The 15,538-nt window shown below is 43.5% G+C and overlaps 1 protein-coding gene across 5 annotated transcripts in view; it reads right to left on the bottom strand.

Moving 5' to 3' along the window:
* Positions 1 to 15,538, bottom strand: part of KCNT2 (potassium sodium-activated channel subfamily T member 2) — a 153,154-nt gene that overhangs the window by 93,042 nt on the left and 44,574 nt on the right. For all 5 annotated transcript variants that reach the window (XM_090263166.1, XM_090263167.1, XM_090263168.1 and 2 more), the window contains exons 2-3: positions 7,453 to 7,532; positions 5,202 to 5,301 (exon numbers count right to left, since the gene is read on the bottom strand). In XM_090263166.1, the coding sequence (XP_090119292.1) occupies positions 5,202 to 5,301; positions 7,453 to 7,532 (180 nt within the window). The remainder of the gene's footprint in view (positions 1 to 5,201; positions 5,302 to 7,452; positions 7,533 to 15,538) is intronic.

The following is a 15,538-nucleotide window of genomic DNA, read 5'->3' as shown; positions in this document are numbered from 1 at the left end:
CATGGCTTCTCCTTCCCACCACGGGCCCTGACTCACGCCAGGGTTCTTCCCAACCACACCTGAGAGTCATGGTGACATTTCAGAAACCAGACCAGAGCTGGCCATGCAGGAGTGCAAGGACATACGCAGGTTTTGGAGGCAGAAACGCGGTGAGGCACAAAAACTCCTAAATAGGTAAGAAGAGTATTTACCGACATCTGAAAAATTAAAAACAAATTGCTTAACCTAAGTTTGTCAGCACTTTCAGAGGGAAATTGGAAGTTAACAGGAACTTACTAAAACCTAATTTTATCAAACTAACAGTATTTTCTTTGGTCTGGGATGCTGTTTTCATAGTTCTTAAAATATCACGCAGTATTTAAATTTAAAGAAGCCGTTGAAGAAAATATGTTTTTAGACAAGACTATGTAATGTACAGTAGTTTCATAATGCTTAAAAAAGACATTTCTGTCATCTCAAATATGGAAATTTCAACGTGAAGTGAGATCTCCAGTGGAAAGTCCTTTTTTCCCATCCATTTAATAAGCACTGAAGTGGGTAAGTGCCTAGAAGGGAAGGTCTGAATTCTAATAAAAAGCCAGTGCCCAAACTGCCCTTCCTAAATGAGATTTATCAGGAAAAGCAAGGTAGGCCTGATCCACACATTTTAGTTGATGCCCAAAACCAAGGAGGAGGGAAACAAACTGGCAACCAGACCCCAATTTCAAATGAAGATTCAATATCAGGGACAGAAAGCACTAGCGGGAAAGGAAACCCTCGTGTGACTATTGATTGCAGCATTATTTACATCCGAAAAATAACCAGGTTCTGCCTGAATGCCCCACAACAAGGCAACAAAAATGGCCTCATCGTCATCAACAGCGAACACACCACAAGGAGGAAAAAATGATGCAGACAATGTTTATAACATCACCCTACCTGATTTGATTGGTCACCAAAACATACTTTCTTATGAGCTGAGCGTTTAGATCATTTTTACCTTCTTTTTCTTGCCACATGTATTTATGTTGTAATAATCATAAACCATTTATAAGATCATAGAAAATAAATGTCCCTCTTTTAATTTGTAAAAACAAAAACGAAGCCACGGCGCACGCATGAAAGCAAAATCAATATCATTCCGTTATTCTGAACGAAACTGAGCCCGCAGACAGAACTCATGTGTGAAGATCCGTTTACAGAACAGGAAGGGCCCTGTCGAACAGCGGAAATCGCAGCAGAATCAAATATGAAAAGCTGACGGCCTGCAGCCTTCCTGTCTCACGGTCCCCAGCACGCGAGTCTGTGGCATCTCCTGCAGGCAGGAAAACAGCAGCTGAAAACGTCAGATCAGCTTTGGCCACCAGGGTGGCGGCTGGGGGGTGGCGATGACACCCAGAAAGATAAAAGATCGCGTAAACACATGGGAGCAATAGGGTCAGCATGGGGGGCGGAAGCCGCTGGAAAACACCTGCGGGCCACAGACTCCAGAAGATCTCAGGTGGGTCGTGCTCCCAAGAAACCAGAGGCGAGCCTGTGTCGTGTTAACCGAGGTCCGATCCAAACCAGGGAGGAGAGTTAACACGTCCACGAGCTCCCTGCCTGTGTGTCTATCACTTGATGTTAAAAGGAATAATCCCTTCAACGACTTTAAAGTGGAAAGGATGCATGCGTTTGGGCCCAGAGTGACGAATGCTCCGCGCTAGGACGCTGTGAGTGACCCTGGGGGCTCATCCGTCAGTGAAATTCGCCAGCCTTGGCCAGCGCCCCCCAGTCATTCACGACAAACTGCCGGTCCACCGGCTTGTCCTTCCCACAACTTCCTGCGTTAACAGTAAAACTCTCCTCGTACCCTTCGGTTTGCTCCTACTGGCAACAGTTTCATAGCCATTTTGACTCCTGAAGGGACTTAAAAATAAAGCAAAACAGAACAAACTATCCTCGGCGTTATTATGGCAGCAGCTCTAATTAAATAAATCTCCTTGCTGAATTAGCCTCATTATTTTAAGAGAAGGCCTGTGCCCAGAAAGGCCACTTCTGTTTTTCATTAACCAGGGCTGCCTTGCCAGGGGACCGAGCAGAACATTTATGCAAAATGGAGCCATAAGTCCTGTTGGTTGTTTGTTATTGGCAGTAATCTGATTTTTCAAATGTATATCCTCTATAATTGTGGCTGAATATTCTTAGGAACATGGCATAGAAGTTAATTGTAGGAAACTTTGTTCCTCTTAATGTTTTCAAATAATATAATTTTGATCTGCTATCACCCGCCAGAGCCCTTTTACCCTGAGAAGGAATCTCTCGTGACTCAATTTGTGACTTTCAGGTCTCTCTAAGGTACATGTCATTCATAAATCATCAAGTTAAAAAAAAATGCTGGTACGTTTTTGAAAGGGTTTGTAAGGTGACGTCACCAGGCAGTGGTCTTCAGTCACCTCAACGGTGCGACACTATCAATAAGCTTTGGGCATAATTCCATGAATTCAGCGATATTCACTGACCCACCGAACCTCATGCTAAGTAGAGGAGCTACAGAAGCGGGTGCGACAGGGTCCCTGTCCTCAGGGAGCGTGCAGAGAGAACAGAGAAACACATGCCCCTGGGCTGACCACCACGGGCTGGAACGGCCTGGGTCCGCTTGCAGATGAACTTTTCAATAAATACTATAAATGTATTTTCTCTTCCTTGTGATTTTCTTAAAAACGTTTTTTCTCTAGCTTCCTTTGTTATAAGAATATTGAATATAGTACATATAACATACGAAATACATGTTAATTAACTGTTTATATCATGAGTAAGACTTCTAGTCAACAGGAGGCTCTTCGTAGCTAAGTCTGGGGAGAGCCAAAAGTTATATGTGATTTTTGACTGTGCAGGGGGGTGAGGGTTGGTTCCTCTACCCCGGTGTTGCTCAGGGGTCAGCTGCAGTAAAACCAATGTCGCTGTGTTAAGGGTGGTGACAAGGGGCAGAGGTCCCGGGAGCCTCTTACTCACTATGTGACTGCCGGGGGCCCCCTGTGTGCCCGGCGCCAGGGGTTCATCTGCCCCCATGGAAGAGCCATCGCGACCCACTCGGAACACGCAGAGAACAAAGGACACCCGCCACACACGTGCAGTACGGAAAAGACAGACCAGAGGAAAGTACCCCGGAGAGCCTGGTGAGGACATTACCGTTTGAAACAGGGGGGTTGGTAAGGCTCCCTGAAAGCAAGATGTGGAGTGAAGATCTGAGGAAGTGGGCCTTGGGGCAGCTGGTGGAGAAGGTTCCAGAAGGAGCAGAGGGGGGAAGGCCCTGAGCCCACGTGTGTCCTGTGAGGACCCGGGAGCAGGCGGGAGGCCAGTGTGGCAGCCTCGTGAGGGCGGGGTGGCGTTAGGAGGTGAAGTCCCCTGGAAAGCGGGGACTCCTCTAGGCCATGGTGGAGGCTGTGACATCCGCAGCAGGGCCATGTCATGGTCTGGCTTACAGACTAAAGGAACCCAACATCCAGAATAAACCCGCGGAATTGGCAGCACTAGTTACGAGGCGCCTGCGGTCATCCAGGGGGCAGGAGGCGGCCATGCAGGGTGGTGGCATCAGGAAGTGACACCTGGTGAAATCAGGCTTCCTGGGGAAGAGAGGCAGCAAGACAAGGCGACAAGGACTCCAAGGCGTCTGGCCTGACAGCCGTTGGGAGGGGGCTGTCGGGGAGCAGGGCTGAGGAAGGACGGGGCTCTTGGTCCCTGGTTGGTGGGAGGGCCCCGAGGAACTGCCCAGAGCATGACCTGTTGAGGTGACATCCAAGGAGAGGAACTGAGTCCGCGGCTGGAACGTGATGCCTGCGCTCAGCTGCTGCAAAGGCGTGGGAAGATCTGCTCTCTGTGTGAGGCCGGGGTGGGGGGGTGGGGAGGCCACTGGAAATGTCGGGGGAGCGCTTCGTAAAGAGAGGGTTGTCTAATCACTACGCTGCACAGTGGAAACAGACACAAAATAGTATTGAGTGCAAACGCACACACACGCACACACACACACACACACATATACACTTCTGATTAAATAAAAAATTACTAGTATGAGGGAAAATATGAGAAAACTGGGAAAATAGGATTAAAAATATATTGGAGGAAATAGCATACATAAAACAAGTAGGCCAGAGCCAGAAAAAGCAATAACTCCAGAATACACAATTTTCTTGCAGATCGAAAATCCCCTGAGGGTAGAAAATGTCCCTTTTCATAGCAATGCAAGCACAGGCTAAGTATTCGGTAAAGACACAGTGAAATAAACACAGTGCTCTTTCATTAAGTATGCGGTTTCCTAAGGAATTATCATTTAACTTATTACACAACAAAATTTTACTTGTTCATCCTTAAGGTACCTCCAACCCCTGTAATAAATTCAGAATAATTTTCTCTGTCGACTCTCACGGAAGGGTAACCAATCCATTGCCATGCACAGCGTGCCCTCACTTTCTGTTTTACTTTATTTTTCAAGTTGTCTTCGGACAAACCGCCACATGAAAAAATAATTGTACAGAAGGTCGCCACCAAGTCTGTTTTCTCCTTTGAAAATCATTTTAAACGTAGCAGGCTGTGCAGGGGCCCACGGGGGTAATCAGATAAAAATTATTCAAGTCCCTGCACACCCGCTCCCCTCCGCTGATGTTTCCAATGAAGACAGAGAAGAAAAAGGAAAATTCATTGATGCACAGCAATGCAATTAATAAAGCAACATGATCATGAATAAAAAATAAGTTAAGTCAATCAGCCATTTAACTCAAATAAGATAAAGAGCCTCACAAACTAACTTGGAACTTGACATGGTCATGGGTCCCCATAGAGGCTGGGGTGTTTGCTTTCAAGGGTAAGGGCGAGGACCATTGCTGAAAATACTTACGGAGCCGGTCTACAGCAGAGCAATACCTGTACGTGAAGACCGGGAAGCTCCTGGGTGTGTAAAGAGATGGAGCCATACTGAACAGTATTTTGATTAGCAGTGAAAATCTTACGGGGAGGTGTCCAGGGTCAGCATCAGAGAAACAGATAAAGACTATAAGCAGAGATGTTTAAGAAGAACTCACAAAAGTGATATTCATGTATGACCTAAAAGGCAGATCAAGTTAATTGCAACAGACACATAAAACATCCTTGGAAAAAAGTTAATTCTATGTAACGTCCTTTAAAATGATAATACAACTCAAAGTAATCCAACGAATATTGTCAAGGGGCAGACAGAAGGACCTTACCATTCATTCCCTTGCGAAGGGCTTTCTAATAGCACTCGGATTATGTATAACAAGCAGCTTAATAATTTGAGAGAGAAGTTGAACAGGCGTATTCTTAGACCTTTAAACAAACAACAGAGATTTGGTTTTAATTTGAACTTAGTCCACGAAAGACTAAAAATAATTGTCGAAAATATCAACTTTAAGTACAGCACTTCAATTGTATTTAAAAACGACCAGACCGTAATTGTCTAAACTCTGAAGTTCCAGGTAGCTGAATGTTAATTATCTAAATACGGAAACCAGGACTGTGATTGAAGGGATGCTGGGACTGCAAATGAGCAAACATCACACACTGAGAGGGAGTCTAGGGTCGAGCAGCCAGAGGCCACGAAAGTGAAGTCCCGTCCAGATTGGTTCAGATACGCTTAGAAGACTGAGTCTTTTATATACCCATGAATTTGGGGCTGCACTTCAGCCAGCGACAAAACCTAGCTTCTTACATCTTCACAGGATAAGTTATAAAACTTGGACCTTCAGAATACCTTGCACTTTTTAATTATAGAGAGATTATAATCCTAACTCTAATTATCTATTATACTTTTAATTAATAATTACACAGTGACAGAGGACTCATAATGGCATATGCTGGGAAATACAGATACACGCAAACACACACATTTTTAATATGACCCGTTGAATCTTTTCAGGTTAATTACCAACGAAATGTAATACTTTTGTGGGGATTAAGATTGTCATGCATGTCCCTTCTGAAACTGTGTAGGTCGCACTTACGCAGCCTGTAATACTTAATGAAGATGAAAAGGAGCAATTAGGGTTGGCACAACATGCCTGCGGTCTGATTAATAGAAGCATTACCTTCCCTGCAATTGTCTGATTCATGCATTATGAATAAAAGTGAGAGAAAGGCCTTCCTATAATTACTGGTTTATAGAATCTGGAGATCAAATGTCAGTTTTTCACTCTGCTCTATACGCGTCTACGTGAGGTGACATTTCTTAACAGTAAAAGGTGAACACTCATTAATTGTGCAGTTTTTCCTAGTCTTTGCTATTGCAATGCGACGTACATTTTACAGCTTCGCTTCTTTAGAAAGTCTTTTAAATTATTGATGAAATTGTCCTGGTTTTATAGAACTTGTCTCCCCAGGTGACCGCTTAGTCAAAGCTGGCCGCTGGGGAAGTAGCCAAATAGCGCATTTATCTTTTCTGGCCCGGACCCATAGGGTTGTTAGTATTAAAATCAAGGAAGCCTTTTATTCAACAGATGAGGCCCCTTTAAGTGATATCTGTGGAATTCCAAACCGTCCAATGTCAGGGACACCGGCTATCCTTAGCCTTCACCCTGAAGCTCACCCGCCGTCAGAAACCTCTCACCAGTGTGCCCAACTGGGAACGTTCCCCATCGTCAGCATCTGGATGATTTACCACAACTCAGGATGCTCCCTTCGAACCCCACAGAAGTACAGCTTAATGAAGACACCCCGAGAGGATTCAGGAGTCCAAGTCAGAGAGAGCAAAGTCTACTCCGATGGAATATAGAGGTCTCCAGCGAGGGCTGGCATTTTAAGCAATGATCACATGAGAAATTGCACCTTGGCTCATTGCATATGGCTTTTCAAAATAGTGGTATTATGGGGAGGCAAGAAGGATCCCTTGAAACCTCAACCGTGAACAGATGTAGGCCAGTGACTGCCGATCTTGTACCCTCCCCGAGGCCCACGCTTCCCAGACTCGTCCGATGATAAGAGCCAGCGAGGGTGTTGAACTCTGAGCTTAGCTCTACACTCTCTGGTTCAAATTCCCCCGAAAAGGGTGCTGGTAATCTGCCCACTGTTTGTTCCTGGGCACGGCCGGGAAACACTGAACTCTCCCCCCGCTGAATCAGATAATTATTCTCTCTGTTATGATCAGTCCAGAATACAAGAGCTTTCTCATAATAAGCCTCAGGTGTCCCCCACATGTGAACCGTGACGAGCCTCTGGTTGAAGTCGGTTTCCTGATGTTTCTGCTGATCCAAATGGCTCGCCCAGAATTCTACTTATAGGTGGGGGTTTGGACAATTAAAGGCTTTCAAGAACCCTTAACACCAGCAGATGTAAAATCTGTAGTTTTCTACCATTTTACTGCCTGGCAGACAGGCTTATCAGTTGTATTCCTCTATTTAAATGATATTTTGCAGATGGATTGCAATGGAATTATTTGAGTAAATATACGTACAAACACATAGGGGAATAAAATCAATGACTTACTTGATCTCTGGTTTTTAATAAAAAATAACTTTAGTCTCTCTTTAAATGTGTTTTCATTCATATAAAATTCAACTTGCACCCTGCAAATAGAAAATAAAAACATAATTAATCAAACTGAAAATAAATAGATAAGAAAATAAAAAATTATTTGCATTATACGTTAAGTGAATCCCAACCACTATATATAGAGAGAGATGAATTGAGTAAAACACTGAATTTGTTTGGAAAGAAGCAGTTACTTTTAAATTCAAAGACATAATCAGTTCAAAAGTCATGTGTGGTTAACTCAATTATCTGTGTTAGTGGCTCTAATGAGTGGTTGGATAATTCAAAATAGCAGTCACGCAGAAGTCTTTACTACGCGTCTGTGGGGTAACGTTGAGTCAATGGTTTCCCAGCTTTTGTCCGTATCATAAGGATCAACTGAATGTCTAAAAAGTTCAGTTCCTAAACCACCCCGGATGGACTTTATCGAAATCTTAAGGGGCCGGGCCAGACGTTCACCTTGACTGCATTTGGTAACCACATTCAGGGACATTCTGCCTTCTTATTTATTCATTAATTTAGGTTCCTATTAACACGGACATAGAACAGGGAAGGAGTGGTAATGTCACATAAAATGTGACTGTCACCACAGATATAAACCATGCAAATCAATTATGATGCTGAATATTATATATTTAATCCTCTATAAAATGGTATCGACTGCCAGAAAAATACTATTTGCGTAATAAATGCATCTGCTTCCCACTAAATTCTTTCAAACTGCCTTTCATGTGATAGCGTAATTGTATTTTCAAACTATTCAGTGAAAGGAAAAATTGTGTTCAGTACATGGTCACTTGTTAATAATCATTGAAAATTTTCTTAGTCTCAAAAACATGTATTGTAAATGAGGATTGCAAAAATGGCCAAGAAAGCATTTTAATGTTTACACAAACAAAAGAGGTTTCATTTCACTTTTCTTAATATCACAAGTTTTTGATAATGTAACCCACATAGACTAGATAATTTTATAGTTTTAGTTTTTCAACAGGAGCACCCATGGGGGATAAAACTGGAGAAAGACTTAACATATGAATATTTTCATGTATTAGAGAAATATTTCACTGCTGTATTCTATGCAGTAGGGTCAAGAAGATTCAAGGACATTTTAAAAATCTCATATGCCCTAAAAGTAAAAGGGTTTTTGTTATCAACTATAAACCAAGTTTTATCTGTTACACTTTTAAAAAGATTTGAAATCTCTCCCAACCTTACCTCTGTCCCTAAAGACATGCATAAAATTTTCATCCCTTTCATCACTTTCTTATTTATGTTCAATTTTTTATGTTTTATTCACCTTATATGTTAAGTGAAAAAATGCAGAAATCAAAATTGCCTTGTTAATTTCTCCAGAAAGAAACCCTGAAAATTGCAGTATCTTCCAGCAGAAAACTGTGTGCATACACACACACATACATACATACACAAACCTGCACACTTACACATACTACCAAGTACACACACACATGGATAGACAGCTCCAGTGTCTTGGAAATCCATCATTGGATCTGTTTCTCTTGTTTATGAAAGAAAAAGGCAGTTATTTTTAAATAAATTTACTGTAATACTGATATCAAGCTAAATTACCTCAAATTCACTATGGATACAAAAGCAAATTTGAGAGGGCATATGGCTCTTACAGAAGTAACTCAGCAAAGGCCACGTAGATTTGCTTCCTTGAATTATCAAATTTATAAGAATATGAATCCATTCTTCACATAATAGCTGGAGTTCACTGGGTGTATTACAGAGGTGCCTTTTTAACTAAAATGAGATTGTCTACAGCCTAAATGTGAAGACAGAGCAGTAACAGAACAGGTTTCTTTAAATATCGGGGTGCCCATCATTAGTAAAATGAGACAACCCATAATGCAATGCCCTATTGTCTAGAAGAGTCCTAGAGAGATGGGAGAATTATGGGTGAGGTTACCCAACTTTGAAATGGCCATCAGTGTGAAGCAGAGAGCAGCTCCCCAACACTTACAAATGTGCTGGAGAACAGATAGCAGCTCACACGCGACTTTTTTTTTTTTTATTCTTGAGGGTAGAGACAATTTTGCATGGCATAGGTCTCTCCATAAATAAACAAGTTCCAAATTCCCTTTTAGTTCTACATTATGTGAAATAAAACAATAAATCTAGTAATCTCTCTATCTTCTGTTTTAGGATTACGAATGATATTGAAGTATGGGTTGATACAAATGCTTTTTAAAGTTAAAGCTAAAAAATAAAGTACAAAACAAAACACTGTGTGATCCATATCTTTTATCAGGGACAGAAAAATACCCTTTAGGTTTATGATTTGTAGTGCGGAGCGGTGCTCCCTTTCCTTTGCCCTAGGGGCGGTTCTGACTGAAATCAAGGCCAGTTAGTGTTAGTGTGATCTTCTGGGACTTTTCCCAGCACCATCCAGTTCTCTCGTTCTCAGGGACTTAGTACGAAGTTTAATAGTTATTCTTCTTGATTCTGTTTATGATGTTAATTGGTTTTAAATATCCTCTTAGGATTCCTTTTTCTAGGTACAGATGTGCCCCCCAACTCCTTCTTTCTCTTGTCCTGTCTTCTTACCTCCCTCTTCTCAGCTACATTTATCTGAACTTACTTCCACCTTGGAGGTCAAGTCACTGTATTCTTTCTGGACCTTTTCCAGAACCCTACAGTTTTACATATGACACTATGGCAAGTCTGCCCTTATCACTTCTTAAAATGTCTTTTTTTTCACATATTTATACTCTGAATAAAATTTTGGATCATTTGGTTACACTTACCGCAATAGAATAGTGGAATTGGGATTACATTTTATAGAAAATGAAGTGGTATTGCAATCATTACTAGGTGGTATTTTCTCCATTTGACATATTTTATTGGTCAAAATGTTATATTTTTCTTTTGGTCAAAATGATATTTTTATATTGGTCAAAATGTTTCATTGCCACATTAGAGTAGATGCTACATATTATTTGTGATACTATTTCTATGTATTTTATAATTATGGTTGCTGCAAAAGTGTTTTGTCCCGGCGTTTTTTGTTTTTGGTATTTTAAGTGGCTACCATGTTGAACTCCTTTAGGTACGGTGGTCCTTTTTTCAGGTTTATTTCTTGGTTTATTTCAGCAGACAATCATGCTGTCTGAAAATCTTCTCCATATTTCTATTTACATTTCACTGTTCTTGTCTTCCCACACTGACCAGCGCTTTTGGAAGAAAAATATCAACTGTGGAAGGCATTCTCGTAGAGAAGGCTGCTTGTGCCTGAGCCGTTCAACTGCTGACCTTGGAACTGCGGTCAGCATTGATATTTTACTAAAAATCATATCAGGAGTGGATGGATATCGATTGTTGTCAAAAATCTGTTTTGAATCTCTCAAGTTGATGGTACCTCGTTGGAGTTTTCCTTACAGTGATTTGGTGAATTGTTTCAAAAGTTTTTCTATTATACAATTATTGTTTTCAATTCTGGTACAAATAGTCTCTGCAGTAGTAAACTGGTCAGGTATGTACTGCTGGATTCACTTTCTATAATTTTAGTTTTTCTTCTATGGTCGTAACTAAGATTGACTTATGCTATCATCTTTAGATTATTCTAATATCTTCAAATATGAATTGAAAAACTCTTCAGATGTTTCTGTGCTCTGAATACTGTAGAGATTTTTTTGATTCACCATCATCAATTTTCCCTAACAGTATCAACTGCCTTAATATTAATATTAATGTTAATGTTAATTTTTTTTCATTTCCCTCTCAGTTGCTTGCTCTGGTTACTTGAATTTAATGTAAAAGTCATGCAGCATCTTATTAAAATGCGATTTTCTTGCTTTTCTCTTACAATTCTCATTCAGTAACTGTAAAGTGGGCCTTAGCACCTGACAGCACAGAAAAATAATTCTGACCCAGGTGGCCGCGAATGCCTTCTTCTCTCAGGGACACGATCTTGCGTCGCTCAGCTCCTAGCGGCTCAGGATGCCAGTCCCCCGCGGGCACGCTCTTTTGGCACGGACAGCGGCCTGGGCCATGGGCAGAAGTGCCCTCCGTGTCTGACTGTGATTCCCTCCCCGCTGCTTTCTGGCCCCGCAGTGGAGGTCCCGGGGTCCCTGCACGAGTCCCTTGCTGCTAAGTCATCTCACACGAGGCCGCGCCTGCCCCACAGCCTGGCCTCCTCGGGCGGGTCCCGCAGCGTCGGAGGGCGCTGGCTTATCTGCGAATGTTACGAAAGGGCATGTCGCAAACAGCAGAGCTGCTGGGAAGTGTTTGTTCAGCCCTGCCCTTCGGTTAGTGACTCTGAACCCAGGTCCCAGCCGTTTCTACATATTCACTCCCGGCCTCTGGGACCGAAATTATTTAACAGCGCAAACGTTTAAATGAAGCTCTGTAAAGAATTAATTAATTAGTAAGCCTCTGATCAATGTTTCATCTTCCAAACCCCAGCGTCGCCAGGTCACGCTCAGGTGTCCCCGGGGCTGCCGGCCGGCTTCCGACCTTCACCACCAGCACCCGAAAGCTCGCCTGCAGCGGTTCGTGGGCCTCTCTGGGCCTTGCCCCACTTCTGTTCGCCCAGCCAAGTCTTTGCGTCATTATTCAGTTGTAACTGTCGCATGTCCTGAGTCTGTTACACCTGAGAAGGGGACAGAGATGACCTCTGATGACCTTCGATAGCATTCCCTGCATTTTTTAAGTAAAATCTAAAATAATGTCATTTATGGAAAGGGAACCTAGCTTTATACACACACATACTCATAATACCTTATATATATAGACACACATGTATATGTGTGTGTGTGTGTTTACATATGTAGATAATGGTGGAATGGCAGTGAGGAAAGGATCTAGGGGGCTAACCACTCGTCAGTTTTACTTGATGTGGGTAATGCTGATCGCCCCTCAGTAATTGTATTTACGCTCCTGTCACTCTGGCAATCCGGGCTGGAAGGTAGCCGGAAATAGCCATCTTGCCGTTTCCATGGCAAAGCACATTACAAGTCCACCCAGGAGCGCTTCGGTGTTCAGGTCACTCTACAGCGGGAAAGCCCGCGTCCCTGTGGGTGCCGCTCCCCTGCAGGACCCGTGCCCTGGGCTTCCTTGTTCTGCTGAAAATGCTTCCCACTCAGACCCCCGAGTGACCGCAGCCCTGAGACCGGGAAGCCGGGGGGAGCACGCCAGCGTGCGTATGTGGGTACACGCTCCCACCCCTAAATGGCAGGGGGGCTTTGCCCCTTCACGGCTCTGTCCAAAGGCAGAGTCGGGGCAGGTCTGGGCCCAGCCAGTAGAGAAAGGAAAGAATGCAAGTAATCGAACAGGAACTCATTCTCGTCTCTTCAGTATACAGTAAAGAGTCACGATGTGCGGCACTTAGGCTTCTAACAAATTACGCTTGTTTACAACCACAGCCTCGAAAAGAGATCAGATCCGTGACCACTCTGTGCGTTTGTCTCGTACCTCAACTCTACTCTCTTTGTGCTCTCGCACACAGAAGCCCCCACACACCAAATGCATCCGCACATACACATAAACATGCATGCATACATGTACACGTGCATGCTGGAAACAGAGCTACTCAGAAAGCACAAGAGGTCCTTAGAAGCTAGAAAAGACCAGAAGACAAGAAAGCAGAAAAGCAGGCTGGCATTAAAGCTGCTGTTCCCCATGATGCTCTCTGCCCGTTTTGGGGGGTGGGGAGTTCATATTTTGACGAGCAGGAGACCTGACAAAGAAACCCCCCACAAAGGACCTGAGCTGCTAAGACACAGCATCATCACTGCACAAATGAAGAGAAATCCCTTGCAGCAGAAGCAGAGGGTACATGCACTTGGCCTTCATGGCCGTCATTCTGACTGGCAGGAAAAGAAAGAGATACGCAGGCCTGCTGTGTTCGTTTTTCAGGGCTGCCATAAAACGCTATTGACCGGCTGGCTTAGACAGAGAAATCTCTTTTCTCATCGTTCCCCTTACTTAGCCTGCGTGGGCATTAGACGCCAGGCACGCTGGGCCACTTCCTCGTTCTTGGGCCCCTTTCTCTGCCTGACATCCAGAGTGACCCGCTCCCTCGGTTTGCTTCTTGCCTTCAGGTTTACTGCTTCTGCGTGTCCTTGGCAGGTCTGGTGCGTTCTCTTCTGTCCTCAGAGTCAGCCTTCCTTTACAGTGATACCGCTGGTATAAATCTTCTGTGTGCCCAAGACTGCCTGACTCACCAGTCCTCTCTGCCACACGCCACGGCCTGCTCTGCTTTTCTGCGTGGATGTCTGGTGGACATGGTCAGCATATCCTAACCCGCAGTCCCGATTTTCTCCCCTGAAATCTTCCAATCTGAGCCATTTTCTAATCCATCCTTCCGATGGCTCGAGAAAAGCCATGTGGTTATACCGGAGTCCTCTTTCTCTAGAGCACATATTAGTATCATTCTCTAGAGTCTTTGCATAATGAAGATCTTTTAGCCAAATAATAGAGAAAAATGAGAAAAATGCTATAATGAACATGCTCAGCCCGCACTAGCTTGCAAGATTTACCGGAAGGCATTTCACGTCCCTTTGGGTTGAAATTTATTTTCAAGGCAAGAGATAGAAAAACAAAGCCACACAAAACTTTAAGTGATAAACACAAATATTGAACCCAGATGGAAGCTCCATCCACATATCAATCTACAAAAAATAACTGAAATACTTCCCATCCTTCCCAGTCTAAGGCATGCCCTTTAATTAGACGCGACCGCCACGGGCAGGCTGTGAGTGACGGGTGAGGTCACAGTGGGAAACGTGGGGAAGAAAACACCCCCCGCTTTCTTCTTCCTGTCACCTGACTGCGTCTAGAAAGAGGTAAACCTGCTCATTCTCCCCGTGCCCAGCCTCCCCTCCCCATTAATTCCAATTATGGCATAAAGAGTTCTACCAAAAAAAAAAAAAAATTAGAGTTGCGTGAAGGGAGAAAGTTTGTCTCGCACAGTTTCTTAAAACGCCATTAAGCCTCGAGCTCCACCAAAGAGATCCTAGTCACTTTCTGCTTACAACCGCTCACCCGGCACCTAGCGTACAGTGGGTGTTTGCTCATACATTTGGGGTTAGAAGTTACTCGGGAGAGGTTCTTCCTAACGTCCTATTGGCACCTGAAGTTGACAAGCGTCAGGATGCAGAGAGACTGGCAATCTGTGGCTGCTGCCATCTGCCATCAACATGCGGAACACAACTCCCAAACAGCCTTGCTCCAAAAGGAAGAAGACGTTTGATAATTTTGGAATAAATGCTGATGTGCTGTGAGTGACATGAATACCTTGTCACACCATAATTCCTCTTTATTGCCTCAGCCAGACTTAATGAGCATGCCAGGTATTGAGCTTAGAAATCTGGGGGTCACTACCTCACGAAAAAGGAACAGCTCTTAAATTAACTAAGCTTTCTTTTGTCTTCCTTTGAAGACCTCGCCCTGCTTCCTTCGGGCCTCATTTTTGGTGCTACCTGAACCTGCTTCCTCACTGAAGTCTTTGTTCAGTGACACGCGTGTATTCTTGCTTAGTGTGCTCAATCCCTGTCACCATAGGACTGACTGCCGTGGGGCAAGCTGCCTTTTCAGGGGTGTGTGTCCTTCAAAAGGACCTGCTAGATCAAATGACTGGTTGTATGCCATCCATAGGATGCAGAACACAGACATTTCTTTTAAAAGCTAACTTTCTGACTTGGGGTAGTGAACACACAATATACTATACTGATGATGTATTATAGAATTGAAACCTACAGAATTTCATTAACCAATTCTACCCCAGTAAATTCGATTATAAAGTACAAAGAAAACTTCCATGATTAGATCTCTGGTATATTTATGTTTTGAAAGCATACACCCTCCTTGAGCAAGGTAGGAAAAGCTTAGCTTAGTGCTGGGCAGAAATAATGAGCAGCAGTAGCCTGAAATAGACAGGAAGCCACCAAGCACCAGATGGAATGCGTCATTAATAGCATCGAACTCTGGGCCTCATCAAGAGTTATTTGAGGGCATGTTTCTGCCGTGGGTCCCTCCGAAGCTGCCAGCAATGCCTCGCTCAGCTCAAAAGCTGTCAGCG

This window comes from Furipterus horrens, unplaced genomic scaffold (assembly GCF_987537825.1).
Source record: "Furipterus horrens unplaced genomic scaffold, mFurHor1.1.pri manual_scaffold_15, whole genome shotgun sequence".
Classification (NCBI taxonomy): Eukaryota; Metazoa; Chordata; class Mammalia; order Chiroptera; family Furipteridae; genus Furipterus; species Furipterus horrens.
This window is presented reverse-complemented; position numbering and strand designations above follow the sequence as displayed.